General features: G+C 38.2%; 1 protein-coding gene across 2 annotated transcripts in view; it reads right to left on the reverse strand.

The window, feature by feature from the left end:
* Window positions 1–15,882, reverse strand: part of EPG5 (ectopic P-granules 5 autophagy tethering factor) — a 129,080-nt gene that overhangs the window by 28,315 nt on the left and 84,883 nt on the right. For both annotated transcript variants that reach the window (XM_081253339.1, XM_081253338.1), the window contains exons 30-34: window positions 7,634–7,828; window positions 6,391–6,604; window positions 3,379–3,527; window positions 2,242–2,443; window positions 712–784 (exon numbers count right to left, since the gene is read on the reverse strand). In XM_081253339.1, coding sequence (XP_081109465.1) covers window positions 712–784; window positions 2,242–2,443; window positions 3,379–3,527; window positions 6,391–6,604; window positions 7,634–7,828 — 833 coding nt within the window. The remainder of the gene's footprint in view (window positions 1–711; window positions 785–2,241; window positions 2,444–3,378; window positions 3,528–6,390; window positions 6,605–7,633; window positions 7,829–15,882) is intronic.

A 15,882-nucleotide genomic window follows, 5' to 3' on the forward strand; every position in this document is an offset into this window, starting at 1 on the left:
AATCTGGACATGGGGGTCAAAGCTCTACCCTGGTCCCAGTCTAGCCCTCACCAGCTGTGGGATTTGAGCAAGACATTCAAGTTTTCTGAATCTCAGGATCAGATTAATTCATACTTATGAAAACACTTTAAATACTGTGATATATACTGTGTAATTCTTACAGAACTCTGGACATCCACCTTTTGTTTGTATGCTTTTAGAGGAAAAAAGACTCGTAAGGCAACTCTTTGCATTCGGACAGCTCAACACTTCTGTTTTAAATGCTTGTGAAATAATGCTTTCATTTAGTTGCAGAGTTCACGTTAAAAGAGCAATTCCCACCCAGTAATTTGAAAGCCAACTTAGTTCCAAAAAATAACTGATACTAGGTTTACCTAGGTAAAATCAAGTTAGCCTCATATTTTGCAGTGTTATATTATCAAAACCTAATTCAGGAGAACAACATCCGTTTTTCTGAAATTAAATACCAACCTCATTCAACTTCTTTATTGTGGAAAACTGGAAATGAGTGTCCAGTTTTGCTTCAAAATCAATAGCTTTGATCAATCAGACTAACAATTCCACAAACAGAAAATGTCTTAAGTTTACTTTGTAAAGAAGCGTTCTCTAAATTTAAAATCAAATCTGTGAATCATCAGCTGGACCAAAACACCATCAGAACTTTAAGTCTATAAATTTCAAAGAAATTTGAATATCAGAAAAACTATTTACCTTTCATTGTCCTCTAAAACCAGTATCCATGGCTTAAAGAGCTGGACGATTACTGAATGTAGGGATCTTAGCACTAAAACAAAGCAAAATTTTTAGAGACAAGAAACAAGCCCATCAAATGGAGATGGCCAACAGGCACATGAAAAAATGCTCAACACTGCTAGTCATCAGGGAAATGCAAATCAAAACCACAATGAGATATCACCTCACACCTGTCACAATGGCTATCAGCAAAAAGAACACAAATACCAAATGTTGGCGAAGATGTGAAGAAAAGGGAACCCTTGTACACTGTTGGTGGGAATGTAAATTGGTGCAGCCACTGTGGAAAACAGTATGGAGGTTTCTCAAAAAACTAAAAACAGAACTACCATATGATCCAGCTATTCCACTCCTGAGTGTATATCCAAAAAAAAACAAAAGCACTAATTCGAAAAGATATTATGCACCCCAATGTTCATAGCAGCATTTTTTAAAATTGCCAAGATATGGAAGCAACCTAGGTGTCCATCAACAGATGAATGGATAAAGAAGATGTGGCATACACACACACACACACACACACACACACGTATACACACAATAAAAAAGAATGAAAATTTTCCATATGCAGCAACATATGGAGGGTTTGGAGGGCATTATGCTAAGTGAAATAAGTCAGACTGAGAAAGACAAATACTATATGATACCACTTATATGTGGAATCTAAAAAATAAACTAGTGAATATAACAAAAAAGAAGCAGACTCACAGATATAGGGAACAAACTAGTGGTTACCAGTGGGGAGAGGGAAGGGGGAGGGGCAATATAAGGGTAGGGGATTAAGAGGTACAAACTATTAGGTATAAAATAAGCTACAGAGATATACTGTGCAACACAGGGAATATAGCCAATATTTTATAATAACTATAAATGGAGTACAACCTTTAAAAATTGTGAATCACTATATTATACACCTGTTACTTATATAATATTGTACATCAACTATACTTCAATTAAGAAAAAGAAGAAACAAGTCCACCCTTTGTCAAGATCATTGATAACTATATAGAAAATCTTCTTATCATCTGTATATTCATAAACCTATGGTGATATACAAACAACATATTTAATATAACTAAACATGTTTCAGTTTTCATTTGCTGCAATGAAATTCCTTAAATTGAAGAAGTTTTATTATAACACGTCATGGAAAATTTAAAACACGCATTTTTAAAAAATAAAAACTTAAACACTCTTAATGAGATAAATAATAGGAAGAAAGAATTGGAGACTGAAACCTATCTCTTTGTACTTCACCTTACAAAGGAGAAGCAGAAACAAGCTGAAGCAAGCACCCAGTGGTAAGTGAATATAGGTATGACACATATATGGGTTCACACTTGTACTCTGTATTTCCTATTTCTTCTTCATGACACTCAGATATACAGATTTATCACCAAGTTTTAAATCTCTTAATGTGTCTATTCAAGTCTCTTCTAATGGAAGGTCAGAACACCTAAGCTCCATGTTGCACTAAAGGCATATTACCTGTTTTGCTGCTGGCAGATGGATCTTGGGCCAAGCAGGCCATTTCTGAGTCAAGCAGTCTTTTTACAAGGTAGCCCAAGAGTGTCTTCATATCTGCCATGTAAGGACTCCATTTTGAGAATAAACCAAAACTTTTAAAGTCCAACGTGGATAACCGAAGCTTATAAAAAAAGTCTGAGAGCCACTGTATAGTCTCCATTACCTGGAAAAGAATGACCAGTTTAAAAAATGCTTAGTGAATGTCTACTTTCAGTAGAATACTACAGTAGACTGTGACGGAGGGCTTTGACTTTGTATCGAGTTGCAAAGGTATATAGCATATGAAAAGTAAATCAGCAGATTTCAAACTCCTTTTCTAAAGCAAAAGAACCATTTTTTCAACTAAATTCATGTGGACCCACATCATATAAAATTGATGAAGCTGAGAGCTCTGTGGGACACTGTGTGAAAACCTGTTCGAAGGAGCCAGTGAAGCAGGAGGGTTAAGGCGGGGAGGCAAGGTACACAGAGGGGCTGGGGCTGGGCTGTTCCTGAACAGAGAGGCAAGAATCAGACTCTGAGGCATGAGAGAAAGCTGCTCCAGGCACAGGAGGCGGGTGGGGGTAGAGGGAATGGGAGATGACTGACAAAGGAAAACACAGGGCTCTTAGAGATCAAAAGATGCTTTGTTAGATATAAATTTTAAATGTGTTCGCAGTTGTTTAAAAAACATACAGGGCTTCCCTGGTGGCACAGTGGTTAAGAATCCTCCCGCCAATGCAGAGGACACAGGTTCGAGCCCTGGTCCAGGAAGATCCCACGTGCCACAGAGCAACTAAGCCCGTGCTCCACAACTACTGAAGCCTGTGTGCCACAGAGCCCTCAGGCTGCAACTACTGAACCTGCGTGCCGCAACTACTGAAGCCTGCGCACCTAGAGCCCGTGCTCCACAACAAGAGAAGCCAACGCAATGAGAAGCCTGCGTACAGCAAGGAAGAGTAGCCCCCGCTCGCTGCAACTAGAGAAAGCCCGAGCGTGCAACAAAGACCCAACGCAGCCAAGAAAAAAAAATTTTTTTAATAAATTAATTTAAAAAAAAAAACTAAAAGGAAATGGAAAAGAAACGCACAAAAACTTCAGAGACCAAGAGCTACACACCTGCTTGTCTGACAAGAGAACATCCGGAGAGCTTTGAAGCACCAAGGTCTCAGCAGAAACTGCCCCCTGCTGGCAGCCTGGGGCGCAGCAGCCCAGGGCTCTTAGGGTGGCTTTCCAACACTCGGGGCTCAGCAGCTGCTCAGCAGAGCCTTACCAGGCAGGGACAGAGGACAGCAAGTCAGCATCCTTCACAAACTAACTTTCAACTTGAATCAAAGAACACATGTACTTTACAAATGAATGAGTATTAAATAAAAATCCAAAACAAATCATAAAGATCTGTGATGCAATGTTCATTGCAGGTCTATTTTCAATAGCCAGGACATGGAAGTAACCTAACTGTCCATCGACAGATGAATGCATAAAGAAGATGTGGCACATATATACAATGGAATATTACTCAGCCATAAAAAGAAACGAAATTGAGTTATTTGTAGTGATGTGAATGAACCTAGAGTCTGTCATACAGAGTGAAGTAAGTCAGAAAGAGAAAAACAAATACCATATGCTAACACATATATATGGAATCTAAAAAAAAAAAATGGTCATGAAGAACCTAGGGGCAAGATGGGAATAAAGACGCAGACCTACTAGAAAATGGACCTGAGGACACGGGGAGGGGGAAGGGTAAGCTGGTACAAAGTGAGAGAGTGGTAGTGTATATATGGACATATGTACACTACCAAATGTAAAATAGATAGCTAGTGGGAAACAGTCGCATAGCACAGGGAGATCAGCTCGGTGCTTTGTGACCAGCTAGAAGGGTGGGATAGGGAGGGTGGGAGGGAGGGAGAATGCAAGAGGGAAGAGATATATGTATATGTATAACTGATTCACTTCGTTATAAAGCAGAAACTAACACACCATTGTAAAGCAATTATATGCCAATAAAAACATTAAAAAAAATCTGTTGTGAAGAGATCAAAGTTAAGAGAAACTATTAAAAGATCTGTCCACATGGACACTTGACTTTCTGTACTCTTGGTAACCCTACTGGTAGTGAGCACAGCCGAGCCATCTGAGCTGCAATCTGGGGCGGGGGGACTCCCACCTACCAGCCCCTGACTGGGGAATAGTAAAGGTGCCATTTTCCTGGCTGGACAATGTGAGAGAGACAACAAAGGACCCACGGTGCAGAATGCAACTGCAGAGTCTAGGCTCTGTTCAGAAGGAGTCTCTTACTCGCCCCTAAAAGTCCACTCCTACACCAGGCAAAACCTAAAGCAACACAGAAACAGTATGCAAAAGGAGAGACTACCAACCAGCACTCTACCTGCAAAACTGACTTCCCAGAGGACAGGAATTATACGCCCTCAGGTCCTTTCCCCCCGGAGGTGGCACAAGGATCAACTAGGCCAACATCATAGGGGCTGGTCTGAGGGGAAGGATGATGAGGTCAGCTGCATTAGTGGGTGGGAGGTACCTCGGGGACAGTGGAGGGTCTGTGTCCCAATAGCTACTGCGGTCTGGATCTTAGGGCAGAGGCCTGGAACACAGCTACAGGTGTGGAGTTATGCAAGCCTAGAAGATGTCAGTGAAGCCAGGGAAAACTGCAATGGGCTCACCCAGGGCAAATCAGACGAGCAAAGGATGAAGCCCTGGGAACACCGATATGGTGGCCAGGGAGGGATGGAAACCAGGAGGCTGGAGGTTATGGAATCTGACAGAGGTGGTAGTGTTTTCTTAAGCCTGTAACTGAATTACTTTTCCTGGGAAATAAAAATTTCCTGCTAAATCCAAGTCAATGGTTGCCTATATAAACAATTTATACTCTCTTTAAAAGGTTTCAGGGAAAAACACCACAATATATGCTTAACCAGTTTTGAAAATTTAGGGCAAAACTTAGCTATGCAAATATGCATTAAAAATTATACAAGTAGGGCTTCTCTGGTGGCGCAGTGGTTGAGAGTCCGCCTGCCAATGCAGGGGACACGGGTTCATGCCCCGGTCCGGGAAGATACCACATGCCGCGGGGCGGCTGGGCCCACGAGCCATGGCCGCTGAGCCTGCACGTCCGGAGCCTGTGCTCCGCAACGGGAGAGGCCACAACAGTGAGAGGCCCGCGTACCGCAAAAAAAAAAAGAAAAAATAATTATACAAGTACATTTCCCTACCACCATTCTCCACGCATCCTGCAACTTGCCTCTATAGGAAACAATGAACGTTTTGTAGTGCTTTGAAAATGAGACCATACATTTCAGTATTCTTCAGGTAGTCCAATACATAAGATCATTAACTTATTCATTATACTATTTCTATGATGTAACACAAAGATTTAACATAAAGCAAAATTTAGTTTTCCATTACATCTATAAACAGTATGAAGTTTACATGAAAAAAGTAAATACTATCTCATTTTTCAAATTTCAATAAAATTCCTGCCTAGTGAAATTCCAAAAATAAAAAAGCCTACACTCTTTATTTCTCCTCTGATCTCCAACACTCTGATGGAAAACTGCAGGAGAGAGACAGAAACAGTGGGAATTTGGAAAATTTAATGCTGCTCTCTTTCTCTTGGATAATATAAATATAGCATATCATTATACAGGGATAAAATTCATTTGCAAAAAACAAGAGTCAAAAAATTAGGGGGGAAAAAGACTAAATTTATCCACCATTTTGGAATTATAGAGAAACCAACTGGCATATTAAGCATCCTGTAAAGGAGCAACTTCCTCCTCTTCCCAAATCTATAGTCACCAGAGTAAGCAGGCCCACCCCAGTTCAGGACAGCTGCAAAGTCAAGGTAAACAGGTGGGTGCATGACTCCAACCCCAATGTCTAAGAGCTGTCCTGCCCAATTAGGGTCCATTCTGACATTTAGGACAATAACTGACCATTTTTACAGACAACCTTTTGGGCATTGTTCATTGAGCACTCTGGGTGAAGATTAGTGATTCTAAACTCCTGCATACTTGCATTATTTTTACATTTTTGGATGACATCTGTAGAATGGTAAATGTCATATTAAACATTCACTGTGATCTAATCAGTCACAATTAAGGCACTTACTTTGCATCAGCAGCCTCAGAATGTCACTGTACTGGTCAGGGAACTGGTAGAGAAGAAGGTAAGTCCAGTGCTTACAGAAAAGATTAAATGGCATCAAAATATCTTCATCTGGTTCAAGGCCCCAGGCAGTAAGTGCCAAATGAATGGACTCCAGAAGCCTGGTACGATCAGACAGAGGAGGTTTAGTGGCGTTTAACCATTGCTTAAGATCGAACTAAAAAGAAAAGGAAATAAGAAGTTTTATTTATACTAGAAAATTAATTGAAATAGAGCAAATTATGTGCAAATTTAGTTTGAAAGTTAAAGCTTACCTAGCATTTAGCTTTTTATAAAGATTGAAACTAAAATTTATATACTTAAAAGAATCTAGGCAGTTCAGTAACTGACAAGTACCATTATGCCTTTATCTATACTTCAGTCTCTGGGATTGCAGAGGCAGTTTTCTCAGCCCTGCATGCTTTTTTGCAATTTAAAAATCTTGTTGGTAAGTTTTCCCTACAACACAAGGACCAGAACTTTGTAGTTCTTCTTCACTGGTCATAGTGCCACAAACAAGCGGCCACTTTATGGAACTATCTCCATCTAATGGCCATGTTTCAAAGAGTGCATCAGTTAGTGAAAATTCAGAGTATTTGATATCACCTTCCAGAATCCCAAACTATAAAACATGGTCTCCCCCATTACAAACTGAGATCAGTCTCCAGGTCCTAAAAAATGTCCGGGTTTTATGACTCATAGATGTCAGAGAAGTACAACTGAAGGCAAAATAGCTAAGGCTCTGAAATTCTCAACTGGTTAAGTAAATTCATTGCCTTGGTCTGAGTTAATATTCTATTAGGAATAAAACAAAGGCAATTTGCTTTGATTGGGCTTATTCTAAATATGAGAGACTCTGACATATTACAACTCAATTATCAAACACAATTAGGGCATACATTCAAAAGAAGGCTGTACTAAATTATTACTATGAATATTTCAAAACTGTATGAAGTTTTTAAAGGGAGTTTGGGAGCTGGTCCTTTTTATACTACATGAGTAAGACTGTCCTATATAACAGAATCAGCGCCCCCAGAAGCAGCAGCTCTGGGATGCTATTTGAAGATGATATCAAATGTGAAAACGGCCTGTCAGTCTCCAGTCCACCTGGAGACAGAGCTCCGAGGGCCGTGCATTTCTGTGGAGCTGGGAAACAACAGCAGTATCTACATTTCAATGACAACATCAGGACTGAATGACAGCTCACCTTGGTCAGCAGCATGAAAATCATATCACTGTTGTCCTCACTCAGAAACTTCACCACTTTCTCATACAGCTGTATGAACTCTGCAGGCGTAGCGTTGGGAGTGAAGAAAGGAGACAAGAGAGAGCAGAGCCTTCTGTTCTTCAGAATGGTCTGAAGGACTTTTCTGCATTCTGATTTAGTGCCACTTATAAACACCTTGAAAGAATTAAAAAGGGAAAATGTCACTAAATTCTCCCCTCCCCAACTTTTACTTAAGCACCCAAGTTTTAAGGAATAGTACATAAGGCAAATAGAACTTTTTCTAAATGAGAATATGAAACAATCAAAAGAAGTGTAAAATCAACATCGATAAACCTGTCACTTCCAATGTAAGTGATATTAAAAATTCTGGATAGTCCATTCATTTCATTTGGACACACCAAAGAAAATGTTTAAAAGATTAAAATATTAGGATAATCTGAATCTGGAAATTTGCAATGTACCCACCATGACTGCTAAGTATTCAAAGTGATTCTGCATTACGTCAAGAAAAAAAACTTCTAGGTTACACATTTTATTGAGATGTGCTTTTAATACTTTTAAAAAGCTAATTTTCACAACTAATAAACACTCAAGATAACCTCACCTTCTTGTAACTTGGTTCTAATGTTTAAAAGTACTAGAATATAAGTGAATATTTAAATAACCTCAAAGTCAGGAAAGCTTTGATAAGCTTGACCAGAGGCAGAAATAATAAAGGACAAGAATGATAGACTTGAATATATAAAAATTTTTACTTCATAAAGCTGTCACTGTTTGCAGATGACATGATACTATACATAGAGAATCCTAAAGATGCTACCGAAAAACTACTAGAGCTAATCAATGAATTTGGTAAAGTAGCAGGATATAAAATTAATGTACAGAAATCTCTGGCATTCCTGTACACTAATGATGAAAAATCTGAAAATGAAATCAAGAAAACACTCCCATTTACCATTGCAACAAAAAGAATAAAATATCTAGGAATAAACCTACCTAAGGAGACAAAAGACCTGTATGCAGAAAATTATAAGACACTGATGAAAGAAATTAAAGATGATACAAATAGATGGAGAGATATACCATGCTCCTGGATTGGAAGAATCAATATTGTGAAAATGACTCTACTACCCAAAGCAATCTACAGATTCAATGCAATCCCTATCAAACTACCAATGGCATTTTTCACAGAACTAGAACAAAAAATTTCAAAATTTGTTTGGAAAAACAAAAGGCCCCGAATAGCCAAAGCAATCTTGAGAACGAAAAACGGAGCTGGAGGAATCAGGCTCCCTGACTTCAGACTATACTACAAAGCTACAGTAATTAAGACAGTCTGGTACTGGCATAAAAACAGAAAGATAGATCAGTGGATCAGGATAGAAAGCCCAGAGATAAACCCACGCACATATGGCCAACTTATCTTTGATAAAGGAGCCAGGAATGTACAGTGGAGAAAGGACAGCCTCTTCAATAAGTGGTGCTGGGAAAACTGGACAGGGACATGTAAAAGTTTGAGATTAGATCATTCCCTAACACCATACACAAAAATAAGCTCAAAATGGATTAAAGACTTAAATGTAAGGCCAGAAACTATCAAACTCTTAGAGGAAAACATAGGTAGAAGACTCTATGACATAAATCACAGCAAGGTCCTTTTGGACCCACCTCCTAGAGAAATGGAAATAAAAACAAAGATAAACAAATGGGACCTAATGAAACTTCAAAGCTTTTGCACAGCAAAGGAAACCATAAAGAAGACCAAAAGACAACCCTCAGAATGGGAGAAAATATTTGCAAATGAAGCAACTGACAAAGGATTAATCTCCAAAATTTATAAACAGCTCATGCAGCACAATAGCAAAAAAACAGACAACCCAATCCAAAAATGGGCAGAAGACTTAAATAGGCATTTCTCCAAAGAAGATATACAGACTGCCAACAAACACATGAAAGAATGCTCAACATCATTAATCATTAGAGAAATGCAAATCAAAACTACAATGAGATATCATCTCACACCAGTCACAATGGCCATCATCAAGAAATCTAGAAACAATAAATGCTGGAGAGGGTGTGGAGAAAAGGGAACACTCTTGCACTGCTGGTGGGAATGTGAATTGGTACAGCCACTATGGAGAACGGTATGGAGGTTCCTTAAAAAACTACAAATAGAACTACCATATGACCCAGCAATCCCACTACTGGGCATATACCCTGAGAAAACCATAATTCCAAAAGAGACATGTACCAAAATGTTCATTGCAGCTCTATTCACAATAGCCCGGAGCTGGAAACAACCTAAGTGTCCATCATCGGATGAATGGATAAAGAAGATGTGGCACATATATACAATGGAATATTACTCAGCCATAAAAAGAAACGAAACTGAGCTATTTGTAATGAGGTGGATAGACCTAGAGTCTGTCATACAGAGTGAAGTTAGTCAGAAAGAGAAAGACAAATACCGTATGCTAACACATATATATGGAATTTAAAAAAAAAAATGTCATGAAGAACCTAGGGGCAAAACGGGAATAAAGACACAGACCTACTTGAGAATGGACTTGAGGATATGGGGAGGGGGAAGGGGAAGCTGTGACAAAGCGAAAGAGAGGCATGGACATATATACACTACCAAACGTAAGGTAGATAGGTAGTGGGAAGCAGCCGCAGAGCACAGGGAGATCAGCTCGGTGCTTTGTGACCGCCTGGAGGGGTGGGATGGGGAGGGTGGGAGGGAGGGAGATGCATGAGTGAAGGGATGTAGGAACAGATGTATATGTATGACTGATTCACTTTGTTATAAAGCAGAAACTAATTAAAAAAATTAAAATAAATAAATAAATTAATTAATTAATTAAAAAAAAATTTTTTACTTCAATAAGGCAAAAAGCATCAAAAAATTAAAGAAAAATGACAAAGTAGAAAAATTATAGCACATTCCAGATACCAGGTTAGCACTCCGAGGAGCTCTTTCAAAACAATCAAAAAACAAGAAACTCTCCAGCAGAAAACGTGCAAAGGACAATACTAGAAAAATCACACAAAAAAATTATTAAACAGCCAATAATCATTTGAAAAGTCAGGCAACTGAACAAGTACTTAAAGAAATACAACTTAAAATAATCACAAAGTACCACTTCCCCTATTAGATTAGCAAGACTTATAAAGAATGATCATTCCTAATGTTAGTTCTAATATGGAGAATAATAAACTCAAACCCTGCTATTATAATGTAAATAGGTACAAACTTCCCAGGAGGAGAGTATAACAATATACATCAAATGCTAATCCTTTTGACATAGCAATCATACTTCTAGGAAATTATCCTAGGAAAAATAGCACAATAATTTCACAAAGATATGTAAGAATATTTAGCTCAGGCTTACTGTAGCAAAACAAACAACCTACCTAAATATTCATCCAGAGGGCACTGGCTCAATACATTACAATATATCTATACCATGGAACACTATATATTAAATACCATGATATAGGTCTGTATTTATTATCAAGAATAATGTCTAAAACATGCGTTTGAATGAAAAAAGCAGGTTATAAAACAGCATGTGCTAGTTATTAACTGTGTATTTTTACATATACACACATAAACTAATAGACATAGATACACAAGACAAACTAATGAAATGTTAGCTATGTAACCAATATCTCCAGGAGATGAGGATTGTGAGAAATTTTTCTTCTTTATACTTTTTTTTTTATCATCTTTATTGGAGTGCAATTGCTTTACAGTGTTGTGATAGTCTCTGCTGTATAACAAACTGAATCAGCTATATACATATGTAAACCCTCATGTCCCCTCCCTCTTGTGTCTCCCTCCCACCTTCCCTACCCCACCCCTCTAGGTGGTCACAAAGCACAGAGCTGATCTCCATGTGCTATGCAGCTGCTTCCCACTAGCTATCTATTTTACATTTGGTAGTGTATATATGTCCATGCCACTCTCTCACTTTGTCACAGCTCACCCTTCCCCCTCCCCATGTCCTCAAGTCCATTCTCTATGCCTGTGTCTTTATTCCTGTCCTGCCCTTAGATTCATCAGAACCATTTTTTTTTAGATTCTATATGTGTTAGCATATGGTATTCGTTTTTCTCTTTCTGACTTACTTCACTCTGTATGACAGACTCTAGGCCCATCCACCTCAGTACAAATGACTCAATTTCATTTCTTTATATGGCTGAGTAATATTCCACTGTATATATGTGCCACAGCTTCTTTATCCATTCATCTGTCAATGGACACTTAGGTTGCTTCCATGTGCTGGCTACTGTAAATAGTGCTGCGATGAACATTGTGGCACATGACTCTTTTTGAACTATGCTTTTCTCAGGATATATGCCCAGTAGTGGATTGCTGGATCATATGATAGTTCTATTTTTAGTTTTTTAAGGAACCTCCATACTGTTCTCTATAGTGGCTGTATCAATTTACATTCCCACCAACAGTACAAGAGGGTTCCCTTTTCTCCACACCCTCTCCAGCATTTACTGTTTGTAGATTTTTTGATGATGGCCATTCTAACTGGTGTGAGGTGATACCTCATTGTAGTTTCGATTTGCATTTCTCTGATGATTAATGATGTTGAGCATCTTTTCATGTGTTTGTTGGCAATCTGTATATCTTCTTTGGAGAAATGTCTATTTAGGTCTTCTGCCCATTTTTGGATTGGGTTGTTTGTTTTTTTGATATTGAGCTGCATGTATATTTTGGAGATTAATCCTTTGTCATTTGCTTCATTTGCAAATATTTTCTCCCATTCTGAGGGTTGTGTTTTCGTTTTTATGGCTTCCTTTGCTGTGTAAAAGCTTTTAAAGTTCATTAGGTCCCATTTGTTTATTTTTGTTTTTATTTCCATTTCTCTAGGAGGGGGGTCAAAAAGGATCTTGCTGAGATTTATGTCATAGAGTGTCTTACATATGTTTTACTCTAAGAGTTTTATAGTATCTGGCCTTACATTTAGGTCTTCAATCCATTTTGAGTTTATTTTTGTGTATGGTGTTAGGAAGTGTTCAAATTTCATTCTTTTACATGTAGCTGTCCTGTTTTCCCAACACCACTTATTGAAGAGGCTGTCTTTCCTCCATTGTATACTCTTGCCTCCTTTATCAAAGATAAGGTGACCATATGTGTGTGGGTTTATCTCTGGGCTTTCTATCCTGTTCCACTGATCTATATTTCTGTTTTTGTGCCAGTACCATACTGTCTTGATTAGTGTAGCTTTGTAGTATAGTCTGAAGTCAGGGAGCCTGATTCCTCCAGCTCCATTTTTCTTTCTCAAGATTGTTCTGGCTATTCGGAGTCTTTTGTGTTTCCATACAAATTGTGAAAGTTTTTGTTCTAGTTCGGTGAAAAATGCCATTGGTAGTTTGATAGGGATTGCACTGAATCTGCAGATTGCTTTGGGTAGTATAGTCATTTTCACAATGTTGATTCTTCTAATTCAAGAACACAGTATATCTCTCCCTCTGTTTATATCATCTTTAATTTCTTTCATCAGTGTCTTAGAGTTCTCTGCATAAAGGTCTTTCATCTCCTTAGCTAGGTTTATTCCTAGGTATTTTATTCTTTTTGTTGCAATGGTAAATGGGAGTGTTTCCATAATTTCTTTCAGATTTTTCATCATCAGTGTATAGGAATCAAAGGGATTTCTGTGCATTAATTTTGTATCCTGCTACTCTACAAATTCATTGATTAGCTCTAGTAGTTTTCTGGTAGCATCTTTAGGATTCTCTATGTATAGTATCATGTCATCTGCAAACAGTGACACCTTTACTTCTTCTTTTTTGATTTGGATTCCTTTTATTTCTTTTTCTTCTCTGATTGCTGTGGCTAACACTTCCCAAACTATGTTGAAATAGTGGTGAGAGTGGGCAACCTTGTCTTGTTCTTGATCTTAAAGGAAATGGTTTCAGTTTTTCACCATTAACAACGATGTTGGGGCTTCCCTGGTGGCACAGTGGTTGAGAGACGGCCTGCCGATGCAGGGGACGTGGGTTCGTGCCCCGCTCTGGGAGGATCCCACGTGCTGCAGAGTGGCTGGGCCCATGAGCCATGGCCACTGAGCCTGGGCATCCGGAGCCTGTGCTCTGCAGTGGGAGAGGCCGCAGCAGTGAGAGGCCCGCATACCGCAAAAAAAAAGAAAAAAAGAAAAAAAAAGAACAATGTTGGCTGTGGGTTTGTCCTATATGGTCTTTATTATGTTGAGGTAGGTTCCCTCTATGCCTACTTTCTGAAGAGTTTTTACCATAAATGGGTGTTGAATTTTGTCAAAAGCTTTTTCTGCATCTATTGAGATTATATGGTTTTTATCCTTCAATTTGTTAATATGGTGTATCACATTGATTGATTTGCATATATTGAAGAATCCTTGCATTACTGGGATAAACCCCACTTGATCATGGTGTATGATCCTTTTAATGTGCTGTTGGATTCTGTTTGCTAGTATTTTGTTGAGGATTTCTACACCTATGTTCAGAGATATTAGCCTGTAGTTTTCTTTTTTTGTGACATCTTTGTCTGGTTTTGGTATCAGGGTGATGGTGGCCTCATAGAATGAGTTTGGGAGTGTTCCTCCTTCTGCTATATTTTGGAAGAGTTTGAGAAGGATAGGTGTTAGATCTTCTCTAAATGTTTGATAGAATTTGTCTGTGAAGCCATCTGGTCCTGGGCTTTTGTTAGTTGGAAGATTTTTAATCAGAGTGTAATTTCAGTGCTTGTGATTGGTCTGTTTATGTTTTCTATTTCTTCCTGGTTCAGTCTCAGAAGGTTGTGCTTTTCTAAGAATTTGTCCATTTCTTCCAGGCTGTCCATTTTATTGGCAGATACTTGCTTGTAGTAATCTCTCATGATCCTTTGTATTTCTGCAGTGTCAGTTGTCACTTCTACTTTTTCATTTCTAATTCTGTTGATTTGAGTCTTCTCCCTTTTTTTCTTGATGAGTCTGGCTAATGGTTTATCAATTTTGTTTATCTTCTGAAAGAACCAGCTTTTAGTTTTATTGATCTTTGCTATTGTTTCCTTTATTTGTATTTCATTTATTTCTGATCTGATCTTTATGATTTCTTTCCTTCTGCTAACTTTGGGGTTTTTTGGTTCTTCTTTCTCTGATTGCTTTAGGTGTAAGGTTAGGTTGTTTGAGATTTTTCTTGTGTCTTGAGGTAGGACTGTATTGCTATAAACTTCCCTCTTAGAACTGCTTTTGCTGCATCCCATTGGTTTTAGGTCATCATGTTTTCATTGTCATTTGTCTCTAGGTAATTTTTGATTTCCTCTTTGATTTCTTCAGTGATCGCTTGGTTATTTAGTAGCATATTGTTTAGCCTCCCTGTGTTTGTATTTTTTACAGTTTTTTTCCTGTAATTGATATCTAGTCTCATAGCATTGTGGTCAGAAAAGATACCTGATACGATTCCAATTTTATTAAATTTACCAAGGCTTCATTTGTGACCCAAGATATGGTCTATCCTGGAGTACGTTCCATGAGCACTTGAGAAGAAAGTGTATTCTGTTGTTTTTGGAGGGAATGTCCTATAAATATCAATTAATTCCATCTTCTTTAATGTGTCATTTCAAGCTTGTGTTTCCTTATTTGTTTTGATTTTGGATTATCTGTCCATTGCTGAAAGTAGGGTGTTAAAGTCCCCTACTATGATTGTGTTACTGTCGACTTCCCCTTTTATGGCTGTTAGCATTTGCCTTATGTATTGAGGTGCTCCTATGTTGGGTGCATAAATATTTACAATTGTTATATCTTCTTCTTGGATTGATCCCTTGATCATTATGTAATGTCCTTCTTTGTCTCTTGTAATAGTCTTTATTTTAAAGTCTATTTTGTCTGATATGAGAATTGCTACTCAGCTTTCTTTTGATTTCCATTTGCATGGAATATCTTTTTCCATCCCCTCACTTTCAGTCTGTATGTGTCCCTAGGTCTGAAGTGGGTCTCCTGTAGACAGCATATGTACAGGTCTTGCTTTTGTATGCATTCATACAGTCTATGTCTTTTGGTTGGAGCATTTAATCCACTTACATTTAAGGTAATTAGCGATATGTATGTTCCTATTACCATTTTCTTAATTGTTTTGGGTTTGTTTTTGTAGGTCTTTTCTTTCTCTTGTGTTTCTTGCCTAGAGAAGTTCCTTTAGCATTGGTTGTAATGCTGGTTTGGTGGTGCTGAATTCTCTTAGCTTTTGCTTATCTGTAA

Source organism: Mesoplodon bidens, assembly GCF_964165515.1.
Source record: "Mesoplodon bidens genome assembly, chromosome: 13".
Lineage (NCBI taxonomy): Eukaryota > Metazoa > Chordata > Mammalia > Artiodactyla > Ziphiidae > Mesoplodon > Mesoplodon bidens.